At 34.1% G+C, this 22,987-nt stretch overlaps 1 protein-coding gene across 1 annotated transcript; it reads right to left on the reverse strand.

Moving 5' to 3' along the window:
* Positions 1-17,031: 17,031 nt before the first annotated feature.
* LOC131170329 (stress response protein NST1-like) lies at positions 17,032-18,951 on the reverse strand. The gene is made up of 3 exons (XM_058129381.1): positions 18,855-18,951; positions 17,929-18,047; positions 17,032-17,352 (listed from the first exon to the last, which is right to left on the reverse strand). Exons 1-3 carry the CDS (start codon positions 18,949-18,951, stop codon positions 17,032-17,034), a joined length of 537 nt encoding a protein of 178 aa, XP_057985364.1.
* Positions 18,952-22,987: the final 4,036 nt, after the last annotated feature.

A 22,987-nucleotide genomic window follows, 5' to 3' on the forward strand; every position in this document is an offset into this window, starting at 1 on the left:
AATTTATGATATAATTTATGGCAATATATTGACAAGAGTAAACTCCATCTGCTTGTCATAAATGTCACTGGTTCGGCCTACTCATCATGTATAAGTGCCTATCATGTTTGTTATATGGCATGAGACTCACCATTTCATCTTATTTATATCTCATATAAATAACTTGGGAACAAACATAAATACAATCTTACTGGATAAGTCATATCCTTGTTGTGAAGTATCCTCGATTGTGAACCTATTTATGATACTTTGTACTAGAAATACTGTCACTCATATTCTTAACAACTTAAGAATAGAATTTCTAACAAAATATCAATAGACCTTTTTTATTACACATAAATATATTATGTAAACGAAAAAGTGAAAATGCCTTTTTATTAATAAAAACGTGTACAAGATACATACTAAATGATATGCTCTAGGGCATACTACTAAAACTCTCCCACTAGCACTAGAGCCATTCATTACAATATCTTAGACCCATCTTCTCAAGATGTCAGTCTAGCTGAATCTGTGACATAGGCTTAGTGAATGGATTAGCTAGATTTTCAGCTAATGCTATTTTCTGCATGGCTACATCGCCTCGCCCAAATATTTCTCTAATAATGTGGTAGCGCCTTTCTATGTGTTTCGATTTCTGGTGAGACCGGGGTTCCTTAGCCTGTATGACTGCTCCATTATTGTCACAGTAAAGTGAAACTGCTAACTCAATGGAAGGAACTACTGCAAGTTCTGTCACGAACTTCTTTATCCAAACAGCTTCCTTTGCAGCATCTGATGCAGCAATATACTCAGCCTCGGTAGTGGAATCTGCAATCGTACTCTGTTTGGAACTCTTCCAACTGACTACACCTCCATTACAAATGAACACATACGCAGAGGTAGACTTTCTATCATCGATATCTGATTGGAAATCAGAATCAGTATAACCATCCAATTGCAAGTCTCCACCTCCATAAATTAAGAATAAATCCTTAGTTCTTCTCAAGTACTTAAGGATATTCTTGACAGCTATCCAGTGTTCCAAACCTGGATTGGATTGGTACCTACTAGTCAAACTAACAACATATGCGATATTCAACTTAGTACACAACATTGCATACATCAAACTTCCAATAGCTGAAGCATATGGAATCCTTGCCATTTTATCTCTTTCTTCAGGTGTCTTTGGAGATATTTCTTTAGAAAGGTGGATACCATGTCTCAATGGTAATAATCCTCTCTTGGAATCAAGCATGTTAAACCTCTTTAACACTTTTTCCAAGTATAGACTTTGAGATAAACTAATTATTCTTTTCACTCTATCTCTATAGATGCGAATCCCAAGAATATAGGTTGCCTCCCCTAAGTCTTTCATGGAGAATGTATTTGACAACCATACCTTTATAGTTGTCAACATACCTGTGTCATTATCCATTAATAGTATGTCATCCACATATAAGACAAGGAAAGTGATAGCACTATCACTAACCTTCTTATGTACACATGGCTCATCCTCATTTTTTATAAAACCAAATGACTTTATGGCTTCATCAAAATGGATGTTCCAACTCCTTGAAGCTTGTTTCAACCCATAAATGGATCGCTTTAGCTTGCATACCTTGGAACCATCTTGGGATTCAAAACCTCTAGGTTGTTCCATGAAAATGTTTTCTTCAATGTATCCATTGAGAAAAGCTATTTTGACATCCATCTGCCAAATCTCATAATCATAGTATGCAGCTATTGCTAATAGAATCCTAATTGATTTGAGCATGGCAACAGGCGAGAAAGTCTCCTCATAGTCGATTCCTTGCCTTTGGCGAAACCCTTTCGCTACTAGCCTTGCCTTATAGGTCTCTACCTTTCCATCAGAACCAATTTTCTTCTTGAAAACCCATTTGTTCCCTATAGGTACAATACCTTCAGGTGGGTCAACAAGATCCCAAACTTGATTCTTATACATGGAATCAATTTCGGATTTCATAGCATCAATCCATTTTGAAGAGTCTATATCTAATATAGCTTTTTCATAGGTAAGTGGATCATCCCCATGATCTACTTCTTCATGAGTAGACAACTCTTGTTCTTCTTCATGAGGGAAACCATATCTCACTAGTGGGTAAGATACCCTGGTTGTTCTACGAGGAATAGCTGTAGATGTTTCATCAATGGGTGTAGGTTGACTAGATGGATCTATATCCATCTAATTTGTTGGTTGGTCAGAATTCTCCAATTCTAACTCTATTTGCCTTCCTTTGCCTCCTTCTTGAATAAACTGTTGTTCAAGAAATGTGGCATCTCTACGTATCACAACCTTTTATGATGTAGGCAAATAAAAATAGTATCCAAAACTATCTTTTGGATATCCAACAAATCGACCCTTTTCTAATCTAGTTTTCAATTTATCAGTGTTCAGCTTTTTGATATAAGCTGGACAATCCTTAATCTTAACATGCTTAAGACTTGGTTTTCTTCCATGCCATATCTCATAAGGTGTGGAAGAAACTAATTTTGATGGAATTCTATTCAGAATATACAAAGCTAATTCTAATGCAAATCCCCAAAAAGAGATTGGCATATCAGTATAGCTCATCATACTATGTACCATATCCAATACGGTACGATTTCTCCTTTCAAATACACCATTCAGCTGTGGTGTTCCTGGAGGAGTTAGCTGGGAAACAATGCCGTGCTCTCTCAAATATTCATCAAATTCAGTACTCAAATATTCACCTTCACGATCTGATCTAAGAGCTTTAATACTCTTTCCTGTTTGATTTTCTACTTCAAATTTAAATTCTTTGAACTTTTCAAAAGATTCATGTTTGTATTTCATCAAATACAAATACCCAAACCTTGATTTATCATTAGTAAAGGTAATAAAGTAATGAAAAACGCCTCTAGCTATTTCCTTATATAGACCACATACATCACTATGTATTAGCTCCAAAATATTTTCAGCCCTTAGCCCTTGTCCAACAAAGGGTGATCTAGTCATTTTGCCCTAAAGGTAAGATTCATAAGTTGGAGTAGGCTCAGAGCCCAATGAGGATAGAATCCCCATTTTCTCCAGTTTTGCAATCCTATCTTCTGCAACATGACATAACCTTAAGTGCCAAATATATTTTGAACTTGAGTTGATTTTCACCATAGCATTGCATTCATTTAGATCACTTGCATTCATTTTGTGTTTGTCATTATTATCCAAATAATAAAGACCATTATTCATATAACCCAAACCAACATATTTATTTCCAAAAGAAATATTGCAAATATCATCTGTGAACTAAAATTCATAGCCATTTCTGATCAAACTAGATATAGAAATGATGTTCTTGAAAGCATCAGGTACATATAAAATATTATCCAAACACAAAACATGTCCAAATATGTAAAAAGATTTAGATCCTATGGCTAAAGCTTCAACAGTTGAGCCATTGCCAATCCGGACTCTAACATCTCGAGAACGCAAGCTGCTACTATTTGCTAGTTCCTGCATATCATAAGAAATGTGAGAACTGGCACCAGTATCTAAAACACAAGCTGTATATGAACTATGAGTATCATTAGAATCTAAATAACAAGATATAGACATATCTTCCGTAGGTGTATCCTTCTTGTTTTTCAGAGAAGCAAAATACTCTGGGCAGTTCCTTTTCCAGTGCCCATCCTTCTGGCAGTGGAAACACTTTCCTTTGCCTCCATCAGCTTTAGTCTTCCCTTTTTGTTTAGCTATTTTCTTGGAAGGACCAGGAATCTGAGATTTCTTTTTCTTATTGCCCTTCTTCTTGTTGGACTTTCCAGCAGAAGAAGATGCAATCAAAGCTACCTCTTTTCCTTTATTACCCGGCATATTCTTTTGGGTAATAACCAGCATGTTGAGTAAGCCAGCAAGGTGCATTCCTATTTAGTCATATGAAAATTTGTCACAAAATTCCCAAAAGACTCAGGAAGGGACTGAAGGATCAAATCCGTCTGCAGTTGGAAATCCATGTTAAAGTCAAGATGTTCCAGCTGCTCAATCAGTCGAATCATCTTGTGGACATAATCCCCAACATTCTGTCCATCAAACATCCTCATGCGGAATAGCTGCTTAGATATCTCATACCTAGCATTCCTGCTATGCTCACCATACAACTCTTGTAGGTGAAGGAGGATCTCACTCGCACTCTGCATGTTCTCATGCTGCTTTTGTAACTCATTACTCATGGAAGCAAGCATGTAACACTTAGCTCTCATATCATGCTCCTTCCACTTGTCCAAAGTTTCATGTTCCTCTTGTGTGGCCTCTAGAGGTAAGGGACCAAGAACATTTGAGTCTAGAACATATCCTATATGTTCAAGGTTCAGGACAAGTTTCAAATTTCTTAGCCAATCAGATAGATTAGGTCCTGTCAACCTATTTCGATCAAGTATGCTTACAAGGATATTGGATGGTGGTGGTTGTTCTGTACTCATTATTATCAGAAAATTAACTGCAGAAAATAACTAGATTAATTAGTAAATGTACCATGTAATTAACCAAAAAAATTATGGTCTTTTAATCAAATTGGTCCTCCCACTAACTTAGCGAATCCTATACTTCCAAAGTAGAAAATGGAAATCCTAGTTGGATGGATTTCTAGTGGGTGATTGAATTCTTATAATTCTATTAATCATCCTCAGGTAGAAACAATAAGTGAGCAACTCCTTGCCCATCACATCTCATATGAGGTGCAATCCTTTACCTAGCCCCTAATACTCAAAATCTCAGGTACATCCATTATTGACTTATCTTGTATTAGTTAAGTTAATCCCATTGAGCCAGTAATTATGCAAATAATTTTAATATCCTCAGGTACATCCAATATTAGCTACCAAACCATTTACATATTTATAACATCTCATGCTTAACAATTATTCTTAAGAAAATCTCTTAAATTAATTGCATCTTATGCAAGTATTTAAAATTTTTTAAAATAATTGCTTCAATGGAGGGCCCATGTTATAATTACTTTAATTATAGCATTTCCAACTTAATCTTTTGTTTGGAAGATTTTATGGTCATCCTAATTACTATTAAGGTCTCACTTTGCACATTATCCAATTAGCATGCATATATCATATACTTGCATACATTCCCATACATCTCATGCATTCATGGATAAATAGTAAATATGGTATGATCATGGACTTTCTAAGGGATTCAATTTTGAGCCACCAAGAATTGAATCAGGGCATTCCTAGGTGCATTTCATTCATTCATATTACAAGAGTAGCTGAAGGAGTACATAATCAACACATGATCTTGAATTCCTCCCACTGGTCCCACCAATGCTCTTGACCTCCTTGATCTTCTTGCAATCCAATTACATAGTAATCCTTGGCATACCAAGGCGAATTTACAAGAACTAAAAAAATGAAATTACAACCCAAAAATATTACAACCTTTATAATACATGCCCCAAAATAAATAAATTAATTTACAACCTAAAGAAACATAAAAGAAATAAATCCAATCACATTGGTCTTTTATAGTCTATGATCATCCATCATGCATATCACTATTTAACAATTAAATAAAAACATACATACTTAAACTAAATTGAATATCTCATATTCAACTTAAAAATCTAGATTTGAATATGATTCAAACAAATTTAGAAATTCATATTTGAATCACATTCAAACAAATTTAAAAATTCAGATTTGAATCATATTCAATCAATTTTTAAAATTCAGATTTGAATCACATTCAAACAACTTTAAAATTTCATATTTGAATCACATTCAAACAACTTTAAAAAATTTAGATTTGAATCACATTCAAACAACTTTAAAAATTCATATTTGAATCATATTCAAACAACTTTTAAAATTCAGTTTTGAATCACATTCAAACAATTTTAAAAATTCAGATCTGAATCATAATTTAATTGTGTGATTAAAACTGCTAATTAAACATTTTAATTAGTCATAGGATGAACTTTAGATCATGCAACAATTGTAGAATTTAATAACAACCATGCGCACTATGTTGGTGTTCATCAAGCATGCCGCCACACATCTATTGCAACCAGCAATGGATCAATCATCTCATGATCAAAACACACAATTAAATCATATAATCAACAATCTAAATGGCAAATATAGTGGCTTTGATACTAATTGAAGGAGCGAAAGCATGAAAAACACAAGTTTAGATCATTGAAATTTAAAATTTTTCACCTAGGGTCACATGCATCATGCAAGATTCATTTTTATCTATTTGATTTCAATGATAAATAGCATATTAAAACTCTTTTAATATATTTTTGGATCTACATTTGCCATTTAAGATTTTAGAATTAATCAGATTAATTTTAAGAACCCTAGATTAGATAAGAACAAGTGCACTAACCTTTTGATGCACTGCAGTATATTTGACACCTTTGGGATGCATCTAGGACACCAGATGTTGTCCCTCTAGCTTGTCCACACCAAGATCACCTATGGCACCCCTTGAACAGCTTCTAAAGCTTTTTCTATGAATTAGAAAATCAAGTTTTTCCTTTTGAGAGATTACAGATGTAAATAGGACACTAAAAACAATTTCTAGTATTTTTAATTCAAGAGATTATTTGCTAATCTCTTTGAATTGATGAGAGATGAATAAGAAGAGAAGGGAGAGGAGCCAAGGGTGGCAGAACCTTTTTGAGAATGAGCAGATTGTATATTTTTTCTTTCATCCTTATACTTATATAGTTAGTTCACCACTTAAAACCCTTGCCACATGTCACCTTCTGATTGGCTCTAGGTTTAATTGACCCAATCACATTGTGCCAAGTGTCAAACCTATATTTAATCTTGATTTTAATCATCTTATATGATTAAAAGACATATGGCAAGCTTATGTGTAGTGCCATGTGTCACCATCTCATGGTGCCACATGTCACCCTGTGAAATGACCAAAATGCCCCTGTGTCTTAATTTTGAGTTCTCAACCCAAAATAATTATTTCTCTTCTTCTAATCAATTTATATCAAATATAAATTAATTAATTAATCTCTATTAATTAATTTCTCATTAATTAAATTCATATTTAAACACTTTAAATATAAATTTAACTTATACTATACATCCAATAACCTATATTTGGTTTCAAGCCATGCTAGGAAATTTGCAATCTAATTGCAAACCAAACCTATTTAATTAATCAATTAAACTCTTTAATTAATTAAATTATATTTAATTTGGTAATTACTTGTGTATGTGTGTGACTTACTAGGCTCATCACTAATTGGCAATGAGACATGATATCAACTCTTAATATCATCAGAACTCTTTCTTACCATAAATGATTTCTCTAAATCATTTTATGCACCTCATAGACCATGGTTAACACCTAGCATAGCATGTCATGGCCACCCAATTAGTAATAAGGTTTACCTTAAATGAACCTATAATCATATGTTACCACACACTAGAATCTCTCTGTTACAAAATCCCAATTCGAGCTGGAGTCATGGTTTATGTCAAACCTCATTTGCTATGAGTATTATGTTCTCTTTTAATTCTAGATCTTGATTAAAAAGATTTTCTCATCAGAAACTCTTTTCTGATTAAATCTATCTGTCCTGGCCAGGAACTTGAAATATCAAGAACAATTAAATGAATATAGTATTTTATCCCTATTTAATTAGAGGAACAAATTCTATCTTGATCAATACCTACCTCCATATATAACTAGTAGGAGCCAACACATGCCCATAAACCCATACACAGTACAAGTATGAAAGCAGTATCAAACTCAAACCACCTATATACAAGATAACTGTGCTATCTTAGGTTTAAAGATTATATGTACTGATATGATTTATGACAATACATTGACAAAGAGTAAACTCCATGTGCTTGTCATAAATGTCACTGGTTCGGCCTACTCATCATGTATAAGTGCCTATCATGTTTGTTATATGGCATGAGACTCACCATTCCATCTTATTTATATCTCATATAAATAACTTGGGAACAAACATGAATACAATCTTACTGGATAAGTCATGTCCTTATTGTGAAGTATCCTCGATTGTGAACCTATTTATGATACTTTGTACTAGAAATACTGTCACTCATATTCTTAACAACTTAAGAATAGAATTTCTAACAAAATATCAATGGACATTTTCTATTACACACAAATATATTATGTAAACGGAAAAGTGAAAATGCCTTTTTATTAATAAAAATATGTACAAGATACATACTAAATGATATGCTCTAGGGCATACTACTAACAATTTCAACTTAATTTCAAGAGATATAACACTAATTAAACTTGGAAGATGAATTACCTCAATTGACCTATTTCAAAACTTCAATTTCTTCAAGTTTTCTCCTTCCTCTTGCTTCCAATCTTCCTCCCAAGGTGAAATTTACAATTTTCTCTCAAGGAGCTGGAAGATATGGAAGGTAGGCAAGGTTTCAAGAGCTTGGGTTAATGAAAATGGAGGGAGAGAGTGAGGGAAGATGGTTCGGCTTAGCTTTGGAAGAAGAAGGAAGATGATCACTTTAAATTATGATAATTAAAAATGGGTTGTCTTATGTTAATAGGTCATTAGTTTTAATTGCATCATATTTAGGTCATGCTTATGTCATAAATGTAATTAAAACTTGAATTTTCATTTCTTTTCTTTCCTTTTCACATTTACAATTAAATTTTCCTTAAAGTTTCTTCATTTTTCAATACATTAATTTCACTTAAATTAATTGACATTTTGATCAAAGTCAACTCCTCAAGTGAAATGACCAAAATGCCCCTCATCGGGTTATAGTCCATCTTTTTTCATAGTACCCGATGAGTCCTTAAGTTTTGATTCACTAAATTGTATCTCTTTCCTTTTTATTTCTTTGATTTCCAAATTCCCAATAATTTCTAAATAGTTTCTTAATTAAGGTCTCCATAGGGTCCTACACAAATTTATGGTAGTAACTGAAATTATAGTCGCTTCCCGTGTAGGTCACTCATCGCCAGGACCTAGGCTCACTTAACCTATTTGTGCTTCATTTCTTTTATTTTTCTCCAACCTCATTTAATCTTTATTAGTTTGATTTATGGTTTCTCTCTGTGATTTAAATTTGGTTCTAGACATCCTAACTGTCTGAACAGGCATTAGCTATCGGAACAGTAGGATATACTGAACTACTTAGTATGAGGGTGTTACAAATTTAATTTTCATTATCAATTCCATGCCCTCTCTTCTTTCCCATACACAGCTAAAAAAGAAAATTCCATAAATTTTAACTTATATCTAGGATCAACCACCATTGTAATATAAATTATTTTATTCATCTTATCAAAATCTCCCTAATATTTATCAAATTTTACCTTCATCCTATCACCCATACATGCCAATCTTACGTCATTACTCCCTTGCAACTCTTGCAATAAACAATCAACTGAACTAATCTCATTAAAAAATATATTAGGATTGACATATCTAGATCTTGATATTCTCCAGGTTAGATCATAAAAATGGCTAAAAAAATCTGCAACTCTCCTAACATGTTCCCAATCCAAACTATCTGGCAAACCATCATTTGACTGAAGATCAAGTTTAAAGCATGTATCTATAGTAGTATATCTATCAAATGCATTTCCAAACTTTTATGCAGTATTTAACATCAAAGGATTTCACCTAGTGCACATCTAAGCATAAAGAACTTTTATTTTCAATCAACTCCATCTCACAACATGATTTAAACTTTTACAACCTCGCAAGAGATTGCCTAACATATCTCACTACTTTCCTAACCCTTTTTACTGGAACATTGATTTCCTTTAATCAATCAATAACAACCAAGTTAATTATATGTGCAATGCATCTCATGTGAAGGTACTTGCAATTTAAAATGCTAAACCCCCAACCAACTATTTTCTTTATCAAATAGGCAATGGCAACATCATTTGAACTTCCATTATCAGCAGTTACTGTAAACACTCTCTTAATTACTAACAAACTCATTTTTTGTAGGTAATATTAAGAAGAAAATAAAAAATAGAGTTTTAAAATAAATACCTATGAAAATTTTATATCGGTAATTACCAACAAACTATATTTAATTCGTAATGTTAAGAAAAAAATAGAAAAGAAAAATTAATTTTACCTATGAAAATTTTTCGTCGACAATTATCAACGAACTCGTTTTTTGCAGGTAATATTAAAAAGAAAATAAAAAATAAATTTAAAATAAATATTTACAAAAATTTTTCATCGTTTATTACCAGCGAATCATATTTAGTCTGTAACACCGAGAATAAAATATAAAAGAAAAATTTTAAAAAGCTTAAAAAATTTTACTTACGAAAATTTTTTATCAGTAATTACTAACGAGCTAATTTTTTATAAGTAATATTAAGAAGAAAATAAAAAATAAAATTTTAAAATAAATACCTACAAACATTTTGTATTAGTAATTACCAATGAACCATGTTTAGTTAGTAATACTAAAGAGAAAATAGAAAAGAAAAATTTTAAATGTTTAAAAAATTTTACCTACGTAAATTTTTCATTAATAATTACCAAAAAAATCATTTTTTACAGATAATATTAAGATGAAAATAAAAAATAAATTTTAAAATAAATACCTATCAAAATTTTTTATCGGTAATTACCAATGAGCCATATTTAGTCGGTAATACTAAGAAGAAAATAAAAAATAAAAATTTTGAAATAAATTACCTACAAAAATCTATTGTCAGTAATTACCAACAAATTATATCTGGTCAGTAATATTAAAAAGAAAATAAAAAAAAATTAAAAGCTTACTTACGAAATTTTTTCATCAATAATTACCAACGAATCACATTTAGTCAGTAATATTAATAAGAAAATAGGAAAATAAATTTTAAAAAACTTAAAAAATTTTGCCTATGAAACTTTTTCATCAGTAATTACCGATGAACCATATTTAGTCAGTAATACCAAGAAAAAATATAAAAAAAAAAAATTTCAAAGTTTAAAAAATTTTACCTACAAAAATTATTCATCAGTAATTACCAATAAATATCGATTTCATCAGTAATCCGTTGATAAATCACAAAAAATATAAAATTCTCATATTATTTGTGAATAAATAGGAGATGAGTTAATTTCTCTATTAAAAGAAAAATATTCCCCAACATATAGCAATTGTAGCATAGTTACTATATGGGGCCTACTTCGGGCTCCTCTAGCTATTTTTTTTTAAAGTCATTTAAAATAATTTTACATTTAAATTAAAATAATTAATATTTAATATTAATTAAAAATGATAAGAAATTTTAAAAATTACAAATAAATTAAAAATTAAATTAAATTGAAAATTTTAATTAAATTAAAATAACAAAATTAAATTAAATTTAAAAGTTAATTTAAATTAAAAATTAAATTAAATTAAAAGGTAAAAAATTAAATTAAAAATATAGAGTAAAATTAGCTGTAAAAAATTATCATTAGTAATTGCATACGATAACTCATTGTTGTTGGCAATTACTAACGATAATTTGTTGTCGTCAGTAATTACTAACAAAAAGTATTGTAGGTAAATAGTCAGTAATTTATAAGCGTATAATCTCCTACAAAATTACCTACCAAAAAAATCTTAATTTACCTACGAAATAATTCATTGATAAATTTAGCGACAACATTTTTTTTTTGTTAGTAAAAATTATTTATGCTATAATTTATGGATAAAAAAATTTCGTCTGTAATTTATTAGTAATTCTGGTTACTAATGAAATATAGGCATATTTGGTTGATAATTTTCATAGCTATATATATATATATATATTTTAATTTCTTATAGTGCAAATACAATAAAATGAAAGTCATCCAAACTAATAAAATGAAAGGCCTTGCACAATTCCAATACAATAACAAAAAAAAAAGTCTTTATACAGTTCACATAAAGCAGACTCTCTCCATACAACAAACATAAAAGCCATACAATTACAATTAAAATATTACAACATTTTCATCACTTTGTATCCAACTAGCAAGTCTAAATACTGCAAATACCAACCAATGGATATGTAAACATGAAAAGTATTACAATTGATAAAAAAAAAATTAAGAAATAAAAATTAACAACACTAAATAATTATAGTAATATTTAACGATAATATCAACTATCCAAATTCACAGTGTTCTCATTGGTGCTACTTATTTCACATAGCACAAATGCTTGAAAATAAATAAAAAATAATTTAGCAAATGAAATATAAACAAATAAAAGCAAATTAATTAAATTAACACATACCCTCTTCAAGCCTTCAAAGTCAGCAATTTATTTTCCAATGAATTTGCAGTAATGGGATTTCTGCAACCAATCTTGTTTGCATATTAAGGCTTCAACTATTTTAAGAGTTAAAGAACTCTTAAAAAGATCAAGCATTCTACCTCTAGTACTAAAAGGCTGATTCTAAAGTAACTATAGATATAAGCACCGCCAATATATCTCTTACCATGATTGAAAGGATGGGAAACCTACTAGAATTAAGTTGCCACCACTTTAATATATCAAATTCTTAATTTTTATCCACAACTTTAGTGCTCTCATTCAAATAGCAATCTAAGTCAAACTTACTATTAGCTTATATAGTTTCTATTTTATGCTTCAAGAATTGATCTCCCAAATTCAATATTGATTTCTTTTTTGCTCCTTTACTTTCATTATTTTCACTTGTATTTCTAGTTACTGTGCTATCATATCCATGTTCAACTTGAAATATTTTCTTGTATTCATCAAATAACTCATATACAATCAATTTAATTTTCTTTACCAATTCCATACCCTTTTCTTTCCCATACACAACTAAAAGAGCAAATTCCATAAATTCCAACTTATATCGAGGATCAACTAACATTGCAATATAAATTATTTTATTCATCTGATTAGTATCTCCCTAATATTTATCAAATTTCACCTTCATCCTATTACTCGTACATGCTAATTCTATGTCATTACTCCCTGCCACTCTTGCAGTGAACAATCAACTGAACTAATCTCATTAAAAAATATATTAGAAGTGACATATCTAGATCCTAATATTCTCAAGGTAAGATCATAAAAATGGCCAAAAAAATATGCAACTCTCCTAACATGTTCCCAATTCAAACTATCTGGCAAATAATCACCTGATTAAAGATCAAGTTTAAAGCACGTATCTATAATAGCATATTTATCAAATGCATTTTCAAACTCTTGTGCAGTATTTAACATCTAAGGAATTTCACCTAGTGCACCCATATAAGCATAAAGAATTTTTATTTTCAATCTCCTCCATCTCATAACATGATTTAAACTTTTGCAACCCATCAGGAGATTGCCTAATATATCCCTCTGCTTTCCTAACCCTTTTTACTGGAACATTGGTTTTCTTCAGTCTATCAATAACAACCAAGTTAATTATATGTGCAATGTAACTCATGTGAAAGTACTTGCGATTTAAAATGCTAAACTCCTAACTAACTATTTTCTTTATCAAATAGGCAATAGCAACATCATTAAAACTTGCATTATCAATAGCTACGATAAACACTCTCTTAATTCCTCAATTTAGCAAACTATTAAATGCCACACTAATATCATCACCCTTATAACTAGTAATTGGACAAAAATTAAGAATTTTTTTTTGTTTTTGTGCAATGTCCAATTATCATTAAACACTCTCTTAATTCTCCAATTTAGCAAGCTATTAAATGCCACGCTAATATCATCACCCTTATAACTAGTAATTGGACAAAAATTAAGAATTTTTTTCGTGCAATGTCCAATTATCATCAACATAATGTGAAGTGATACACATATAATTGATCTTTTGTAATGAAGTCCATATATCTATGGTAATGCAAACCATTTAATTAGACTTTTGAAAGTAATTCTTCAATTTTTTTCCTCTCCTCCATGTACAAGTCATAACAATCCCTTGAAACTATCCAGTGGGATGGAATTCGAAACCTAGGTTGTGTACAGTCCATAAATTCCTTAAACCCTTCCCTTTCCACAAACATAAATGGGAGCTCATCAACGACTATAATTTTAGCTAGGTTCCATTTTGACCTCTCTTGATCAAAACTCCAAATATTTAGTGTACCAAATGACTACCCCCTCCCTCTTGTGTACTAGAAAGTGGTTGTAAAGACAATTGTGATTGTCTAGCAGTCATACTATGTGCATTCTTTATGCATAAAAACATGTGATTTCAAAGTGCAATATTGCCATTTTTTTTGGGTAGACAAAATAATTCATTGTAACAGTAATTGCACTTGCCTTTTCGTGGATCATTATCATCAATAAACTTTAAAAAGTGATCCCGAACAATTGATCTTGGCTTCATGCCCTTTCTCTTCATTTTGAAAGTTGCTTCGCTGACTTTGATTTGGCTTCAAGTAACTAGAAGTGGATGAGAAGGTGCCATAGGAGGATCAATTGTTGTTCGTTGTTGTGCCATCTTTGCAATTTAAAAATTAACTTAAGTATGAAATAAAAATATACAATTACATATATATACAATATCAAAAATCAACTTATGATGGTCGCAATTGTTCCTCCAAAACTTGGCTTCAATCTAGAACTAAAAACATCTAAAAGGTTTCTATTTCTCTATCTTCACTTTCTATTTACATTTCAGAAATTTATCCTAATAGAATCACATTATACAGATTTTAGTACTATTTATCAAATTATGCAATTGATCTTGCCTACACCACCATTTATTAGCACTTTCACAAGTTCTTTTTCTACTTTCAGGATAAGGAAGCTACACATATATTTAATTATCTTCCAAGGTAGAGTAATCACACACACACACACACACACACACACACACACACACACACACATATATTCTATAAAAGCCTTTTTCTTTTGAGAAAAAAAAATACACTTATTTCTCTTCCAGTAATTGATTTCACTCTTTCCATTACTAAATAATTAATTGTTTAAAATTTTTTTCCTTAAAAAAATTTAATTAGGTTAGTTTGAAACTAAAAATAAACTGAACCTAACTCAAAATTTAAACTACTTTGAAACCAAAATCATAATCAAATCCAAACTGAACCAGAATTGAGATTGTGATCACCAACCTAATCCCTACCATGGAAATAAATTGTAGCCAATAGTTTGGCCAACTAGCTAGGAATCAAACTAGGTTGAACCAAAAACTGAAACTAAAAAAGGAACCAAGTTGAACTCGAATTGGACCAAATTCAAAAATCAAAACCAAAATAGGAATGGGTTGAATCAAAATCAAACCGAGTGGAAACAAAAACTAAAACTAAGTTAAATTATAATTGAACTGAATGAAAATTGAGACCAAGACTGAAAAACAAGTTGAAACTAAAATTAGGTTGAAGTAAAATCAGAACAAAACTGAATGGGAATTGAAAATAAAGCTAGACTATAACTAAAACCAAAAACCAAAATCAAAATCAGATTAAACTAGAACTAAATTAGGAGGCAAAACTGAAACCAAAATTGGTTTGAACCAAAATTGTTATCAAAATTAGTGGGAACCAAGTTGAACCGAGACCAATGGAAACCCTCTATTTGCTTGAAATTTGCTCAAATGATGTCCTCTAACTTGTCATTTGAAATTCATAAATATATGAGTCTCATTCTTTTATAAACAAGAAGAAATTAAAATTTTGCATTTAAGAGAGCATTATTTTTAGTTCTTTCGATGTGTGCTATAATTTTCTTAATTTTCAATAAGTTCAAGCTACATTTGTTAATATGTAATAAAATATTTATTGAAATTCAATGGAATATATATATTTAAAAAAAAAGGAATATATCTTGGTATCATATTTTTCATTAACCATATATAGATGTCGATGAAGGCAAATATTGTGTTACGCAAATTTCATTTTCTTTATTATGTTGATAAATTTAAAGTCTCGAATTTAAAATTGTCTTTTTCTTTTTAAAGAGTATAATAACATCACTTTTTTAATTTTATTGGTTGATGCTTATATGTTGAACTTAGGCTCCGTTTGTTAGAAGTAAAATGTTTTTCTGGAAAATATTTTCTTTATTTTCTAATGTTTAGGGGCATTTAAGAAATTTGATTAAAGGAAAATAAGTTGTTGGTCAAAGGAAAATAACCTCAAAATAAGGGAAAATGACTTCCCATTTTTAAAATCAGAAGCCATTTTCCTAACCTCTCTTTTCCAACTTTCACAATACTTGGCTTGGTAGATTTTGTGAATAATGACATAAAATACTAGGTATATGTCAAAAAATAGAAAATATCTTTATAAAAAATATTTTTTATGAAAAATATTTTTCATAGAAAATATTTTCATATATAAATTATTTTTTACAAAACAAACGGAGTCTTCGTTATCAATCAATATGGAAATTTGACAAGAAATTAATTTCTTGAAACTTTACATTGGGCATTGACAATTCAAAGTAGTTAAATTATATTAAATTTTGTGGTTGTTGTAGACACCATATTTTGGCCGACCTCCGAAAGTCGAGAAATTATTAGGCCTTTTCACTTTGCTATTCGCTCCCAACCGATGTCGTTCGGTCACAAATGACATTTTCCAAACTCACCAATTGTTCGACCGTGGAATAAATCGATCCCACGCTTAGTTAATTGTTGTCCGATCTCTTATCAGATGGGTTCGAATCAATGTTGGGTCTCCGAACCATTCAGTCATGCTTCCGATCTCTTTTTACAAATATTGTGGAACTTCATTTGGCTAATGATATGATCGGGCTTCTTACTTGAATGCCCTAGATATTCCTTAAAGTTCTATCCGATCTAATAATAGTTATGATCTCAAAAGTTCAAATCAATGTCAAGTTTTTCGATTCTAATGTTCTAAATTTTTACCCTGTGTTTAGTCCAATCTCAAGCTTACATTTAGTCTGATTTTAAGCTTAAATGTAATGTTTTTCCGATCTCATATACTCTAATTAATGGTTTTCAATAACATTCAAACAATTAAGGACTCATACAATTTGGATGCTTTCCGATCTCATCAATAAATTGAACAAAAGGACTTCTATTCATTTCAAACAAAAAATATATACAAATCATTCAGCAGGTGGATCACCCCCAGCCTGCTCCCCAGGTATATCATCCACTCTCTGATTCTCTCCCCCTCTCTCCCTCTTTGGCTCCTCGTCACTCTCCTCTTCAGCCTCTGGAGCGAGCTGGTCCATCCAGGAGAAGTCTTCTTCAGGATACTGCTTCTTTAGCTCGGCCAGAAGGTAATTATGGGCGTTCACATATGCCCCAACCTCTTTTGTCATGCTTTCCTCTTCCTTAGCTAGGATTTCCTCATCCTTGGCATCGAGCTCCTCATCCTTTGCTCGGAGTTCCTCCTCCTTCGCTCGGAGTTCCTCCTCCTTCGACTAAAGTACCTCTGTAAAATGAGCGAGATCGGTAGATCGACCAGCTCAGGAGTCTTCAAGTTCCCGCTCCACTTCTGCTATTTTCTTTTCATAATATTTCATCTGATCTTCCAACTTAGTGATATAGTCATTGGCAGAGAAGAGCTGAGTCTTCGCAGCTGACGCGTCTTGGACCGCCTTAAGGATCTCCCTCCTTAAGGCATGGGCTTTCTCTCTGAGCACATGCTAATTTGCAATAGTCTCCAAGCCCAAGCTCATTGTCTGAGCTAGGATGTCATCTATGCTTTCCTCTGCCAATCGGCTCCGATCATCTTAGAAGCAAATCGAAGCACCCATGACTTTGGCAAGTCTAAGGTTCCCTCAGGTAGATCGATTTTTCTCTAGCGACTGAACGAGGAGTTGGGCTTCTCGGGAGAGCGATCTGACAGAGGGACTAGGGGACTCCCCTTCCACGTTGGAAGAGATCAGAGGAGGAGGGGGAGGCGAAAGCTCGACCTGCTGTGGAGCAGGAGCAACGACCTCTACTTTTGGGATCGGTTGCTCTTGAGGTTAGGGAGGTGAGCTTGGTACTTCTACCAATTCCCGCTGGGGGGTCTGAACTTCAGTAATAATGGTCCCCTTCATCGCCCGCACCTTTTGGGAGACCTCCCTTTTTTGCTTACGGCTGTCCTTGGAAGTGTCACCACCTGCCATACCTGCACAGAGAAGAAGTCAGTGAGTTCGCTAAGATTCAAAGGCCAGAGATCGGGAATGTACCGGGACTGAGGTCAAAGAGCTGAAGTTCGTAGTCTTCATCGGTGACTAGCCACATCATCCACTACTTCAGTTCGGCCATAACTGTGTCTAAACACAAAAATTTGTGGGTGGATGCTTGAGTCTTTAACTCTTTCACCATGGCGTCTTCGTCCGTATTCAAGGTGATCTTCTTTGGAATCGAAGCGACCAAGTATTGCCAACTCCGAGGGAGACCTTCAAAATCGTTCGGAATCTTGCTCTTATTCTTAACCTTCAAAACCGGTCCTTCCAATTCTTCAATGAAGAAGGGCGATCAGTAAAGAGTGAGCAGTTCGGTTTACCTTGAAAGAACTAGAACTCGTCATCCTTCCTTTGGGAAAGCCTATGCAGCTCGGCAAAGACTTTAGCTGTGGGTTCTAATCCCTTTGTAACACCGATAATTTTTAAATTTATGATTTTGTGGGTAAATATTAATATTTTATTTTATTTAAATTTTGGGAAATTATTTGAAATTATTTGGGTTTTAGAAATTGGGTTCGATTTTCTGAAATTATAAAACTTTGATATTTTTAAAAATTAATTTAAAGACCACGTGACAAAACTAAAAATATATTTGGATTCTACGAATTTTTCTGAGTTTTCTAGAATTTTTTCAGAATTTTTGGACCTAGTTTTCGGTTCTAAGGCAGAGTAAAAATTCAAAATTTTGTATCTTGAATCGGACCGATCGAATCGAACTGGACCGGATCGGACCGATCGAATTGAACTGATCAGCTCCTTTTCTTCTTCCTCCGTGAGCTTCCACGACCCCTCTTCCTCTCTCTCCTGTTTTCTCTCTCCTCCCTCCACCCCACGCAGCGCCATCGCCACCTAGCCCTTCTCACCTTACCGACGCGCCGCCCCAGCCTTTCCCCACCGCCAGCCGGCCTTCCAAGCGGCCGAAAAATGATGCGCGAAGCTCCCCCTGCGCGTACGCGCCGTTTTGGCTTCCTAGCCAAAATTCGATCGATTCGGCCACTGTTTGGGCCGGGTCTTGTGTCAAACACCATCTACACCTTGAGAGCTTTCCATAGACGCCAAGAACACCAAAATTCATCGAGCGGTTTGCCCAATTTTTGTCCGGGAAGTTTTAGCCCATTTCGACTTTTGGGCTAGATTTCTCGCAAACTGTGAACCCCATGAGAAAACTGAGACTACCAAAGTGCTCCACTCGTCGAGAGCTTTGCGGCAATATAAATTTCAAAATTTTTTGACACCATTTTTCGGTGGGTCTCACGAAACTTCGTAGTGTTTTTACGAGCACTAAATGAGCTTAGAAAATTTCGTAAAAATTTTGTACTAACCCTTGTGTTGTGGGCTTCGTGTAGGTACCTTCAATTCAGAAAATTTAACAATTGCCCGGGTCTGTGAATTTCTGGCCAGACAGGCAGGCTACCGAAAAAGTCTCAGAATTGGGTTGAGATTTTGGCTACTCCACCGTTGTCAGACGTCCCGAGCGCGTCCCCAGAGTCAGAATCGACGTAGGTAAACCCGAACCTTACTTTTTCTTAAATTTCTAGTGCTTAATTGCATTAAAAATTTATAAAATATTCGTGACGGCTTAAAAAATTATAATTCCTTTTGCATTAGCTTAGTAATATTGCTAAGGACTGTGAGGCAAACTTTTAGAATTTTTTAGAGCTCGTTTGGGTAGTTTTTGCAAAAGGATTAAATTATGAGGACTAAACTGTAATTTTGCATATTGTGATTGATGACTATTTGGATGGGCCCAGGAGGGGCTATGTGATATGATTGAGTAGGGAATGTATGGCTTGTGGCTATAGAAGTGTGTTTTGGACCCTTTTTCAGGTTAGGTAGGTCCTAGGTATAGGGGAGACTCTGCTAGATTTTCGGCACGACTTAGGACATCTTTGGTCTTTTCTTACTTTGTATTGACTCAAATGTATTAAATATTTGTAATAAAAATTGTCAGGTGAGCCGGGACAGCCTTCCTCCTCCCCCCAGCCACCACAGTGACTTCGCTTGAGTCTGTGAGTAAAATATTAATTTTAATTGTAATTTCAATATTATTATATGTTCAAGCATGCCCATGCATCACTTACGAATATGTATTTATGTAGTTAAACACTAGGCATATTTTATGTTGCATTCATAATTGTTAAAATGCCATGGATGTTGTTGTGGTAATTTGGAGCAGTGTGCGTGAGTTGGCGTGCGTGTGGTATGGTGTTGGCTATGGACAGGACGGGTAGACACGGCTTGAGTTCTTCACTGGGACTCGGTCCTTCGAGGTAGACACGGCTTGAGTTCTTCGCTGGGACCCCGATTTGGTTTATTAAGCGAAAGTCCGGCTTGAGTTCTTCGCTGGCACAGGTTAGATTAAGAGGCCTGTATAGGGGATCAACTCCCATATATGTATTGTTTGACATTATCGGGTGTGTGTGTGTGCTCCAAATTACCTTTTTATTGTTATGATATGAAAATTATAACGATGTTGCATTTCACTTCACAGTGTGCATTAGCTTTAGATAGCTATAGAGATTATGGTTAAAATTGATATTTTACTCTTTGAGTTGAGCGCTCACCCCTGTTTAATATTTTTTCCAGGCTACAGGAGGATATTTGTTGTGGTTAACCTGCTTTTCTTCTTTGCAGGTCGTCTATTAATGTTTGTATAATTATGTTAATTCCTAGAATTTCGCATGTATTAGAAATATTCATTTGATTTGGGTCTGTAATATAATTACCATGTTGGACCTGTAAACTTATTATATGCATGTTTGTTGGACTGGATGAGGGAGCTGAGCTCCCATTTATTTTTATGACATTTGAGTATGTGGAGGGTGAGCTGAGCTCTCCAATTGATTATATATTGTGTTTACAGGTCCGGTGAGTTAAAAACTCCCGGTTGAAAGGTCCATTTTATGGCCAGACTTTGTCCAGTTGAATTCTTGAAATTGGGCCCAAATGGGCCTTAGAATTGGGTTAAGGAACAGTTAGGCTTACTACGGGCCTCGAGGGATTTAGGCTGGCCTAAGTCCTAGTGCCAGTCCGGCCCATAAGTTGGGTCGTGACAAATGTGGTATCAGAGCTTAGGCTCCAGATTCATAGGGAATAATTGTCTAAAGTGTTGGGAAGAGTCTACTAAGAGTCACATGCGGAAAATATGGTCCATATTTGTCTTGCATTGTCATATTTACATCTAGTTTCTACTTTTATATAATTGTGTGAAATATGAGTTTATAGAGCTGTGTAATGTACAGTTTTGAATTTTGTGGGCTAATGCTGCTGAATTTCAAGAAAATGCGTAGAAGCAGAAGAGCTGCCATTGCATCAGAACTAGATGTGCCCGACGAAGTGTCAGCATAGGATGAGGCGCCTACCTTGAGGAGGCGGGGTAGGAGGCCTAGAGCTGCTTAAGTAGAGGAGCAGCCACCACCACTTTAGGAACAGTCTTTTGTGGCCCTGGGACCCATGGACCCAATGGCAGCTACTCTAGCTGGGTTGCAGAGAACCATCGATATGATGGCACAGTATATGGTCCACCCTCCCCAACAGCAGCAGTCCACAGCACCAAGAGGGGAACCTTACAAACAGATAATCAATTTCAAGATGTTGGTGCTGGGTACTTATTATGTGTCAGATGATGCCTATCGATTTTTGGATTCTTACAGACAAGTAGGAATAGAGTTGCAGTTGACTGATAGGAGACTTATAGAGTGTGTGCAGCATGTCATGGGGCCTATGCCTAGACAATGGATGAATGACTACATATTACCTCAGATGGAGGGTTTGTCATGGACCCAGTTTGTGGTACTATTTATCAACAGGTTTGTCCCAGAAAGTTTAAGAGATAAAAAACAGTGGGCCTTTGAGGCCTTAAGACAGAATGGCAGGTCTGTAGATGAATATACTACAGAGATATGCCCCTACAGCAGTAGCTACAGAAACTATGAAGGTGAAGAGGTTCCTAAAGGGGCTTGACAGGAGATATGCAAACCTGGCCATGATGTCTGATCAGTCTTTTGATGTGGTAATTGATTGAGCCAGAAAGATTGAGATTAGCTATGCTGTGGATGACAGCGGAAGGGCAAAGAAAAATAGAGCAGAGGTTTCTTCAGGTGTCCTCCACATGGGCACTACGGATAGCGGAGGCCAAAGTCATTTCAGAGGAAGAAGTAGGAACAAGAAGAGTGGTTTTAGACACAAATCTCGAGGATTCAGACCAGGGTATGGATCCAGCAGTGGTCACAGTTCAGGATACAACAGTTCTGGGTCTAGTTCAGGATCCTCCTTGGCACCTTGCGCACAGTGTGGAAGAGGACATTTAGGACCTTATCTGATGGGTTCAGGAGTATGTTTCGGGTGTGGCCAACAAGGTCACTTTGCTAGGGAATGCCTCATGTTCAGTGAGCCGCAGATGGGGTCATAGGGTTCTGTTGCGAATGTTCCTCGTCAGTTGTATCCTGGTGCTTCCAGCATGGCAGGCAGTCAGTTCAGTGGCTAAAGGGCCGAGGACAAGGAGGACGTGGGTTTGGAGGTAGGTCAAGAGGTAGAAGTTAATATCAGGGTTTTGCAATGCAGGGTAGGGGTTAAGCTCGGGTTTTCACCTTGACCCACCAGGATGCTCAGGCTTCCAATGCAGTTGTGGTAGGTATTCTTCTAGTCTGTTCCTATGAGGCTTGTGTTTTGATAGATCCGGGTGTTGTGCATTCATTTGCCTCCCTAGTGTTTGCCATGAGATTGGGTAAAAACCCTACAACTTTAGAATGCCCTTTGTCTATAGCTACCCTGCTTAGTGACAACATAGATGTAGATATGGTTTTTCTGGGTAGCCCAGTGGTAGTAGATGGAAGAGTCCTCCCCGCAGATTTGGTTCCTTTATCGGTAATGGACTTTG

Source organism: Hevea brasiliensis, chromosome 11 (genome assembly GCF_030052815.1).
Source record: "Hevea brasiliensis isolate MT/VB/25A 57/8 chromosome 11, ASM3005281v1, whole genome shotgun sequence".
Classification (NCBI taxonomy): domain Eukaryota; kingdom Viridiplantae; phylum Streptophyta; class Magnoliopsida; order Malpighiales; family Euphorbiaceae; genus Hevea; species Hevea brasiliensis.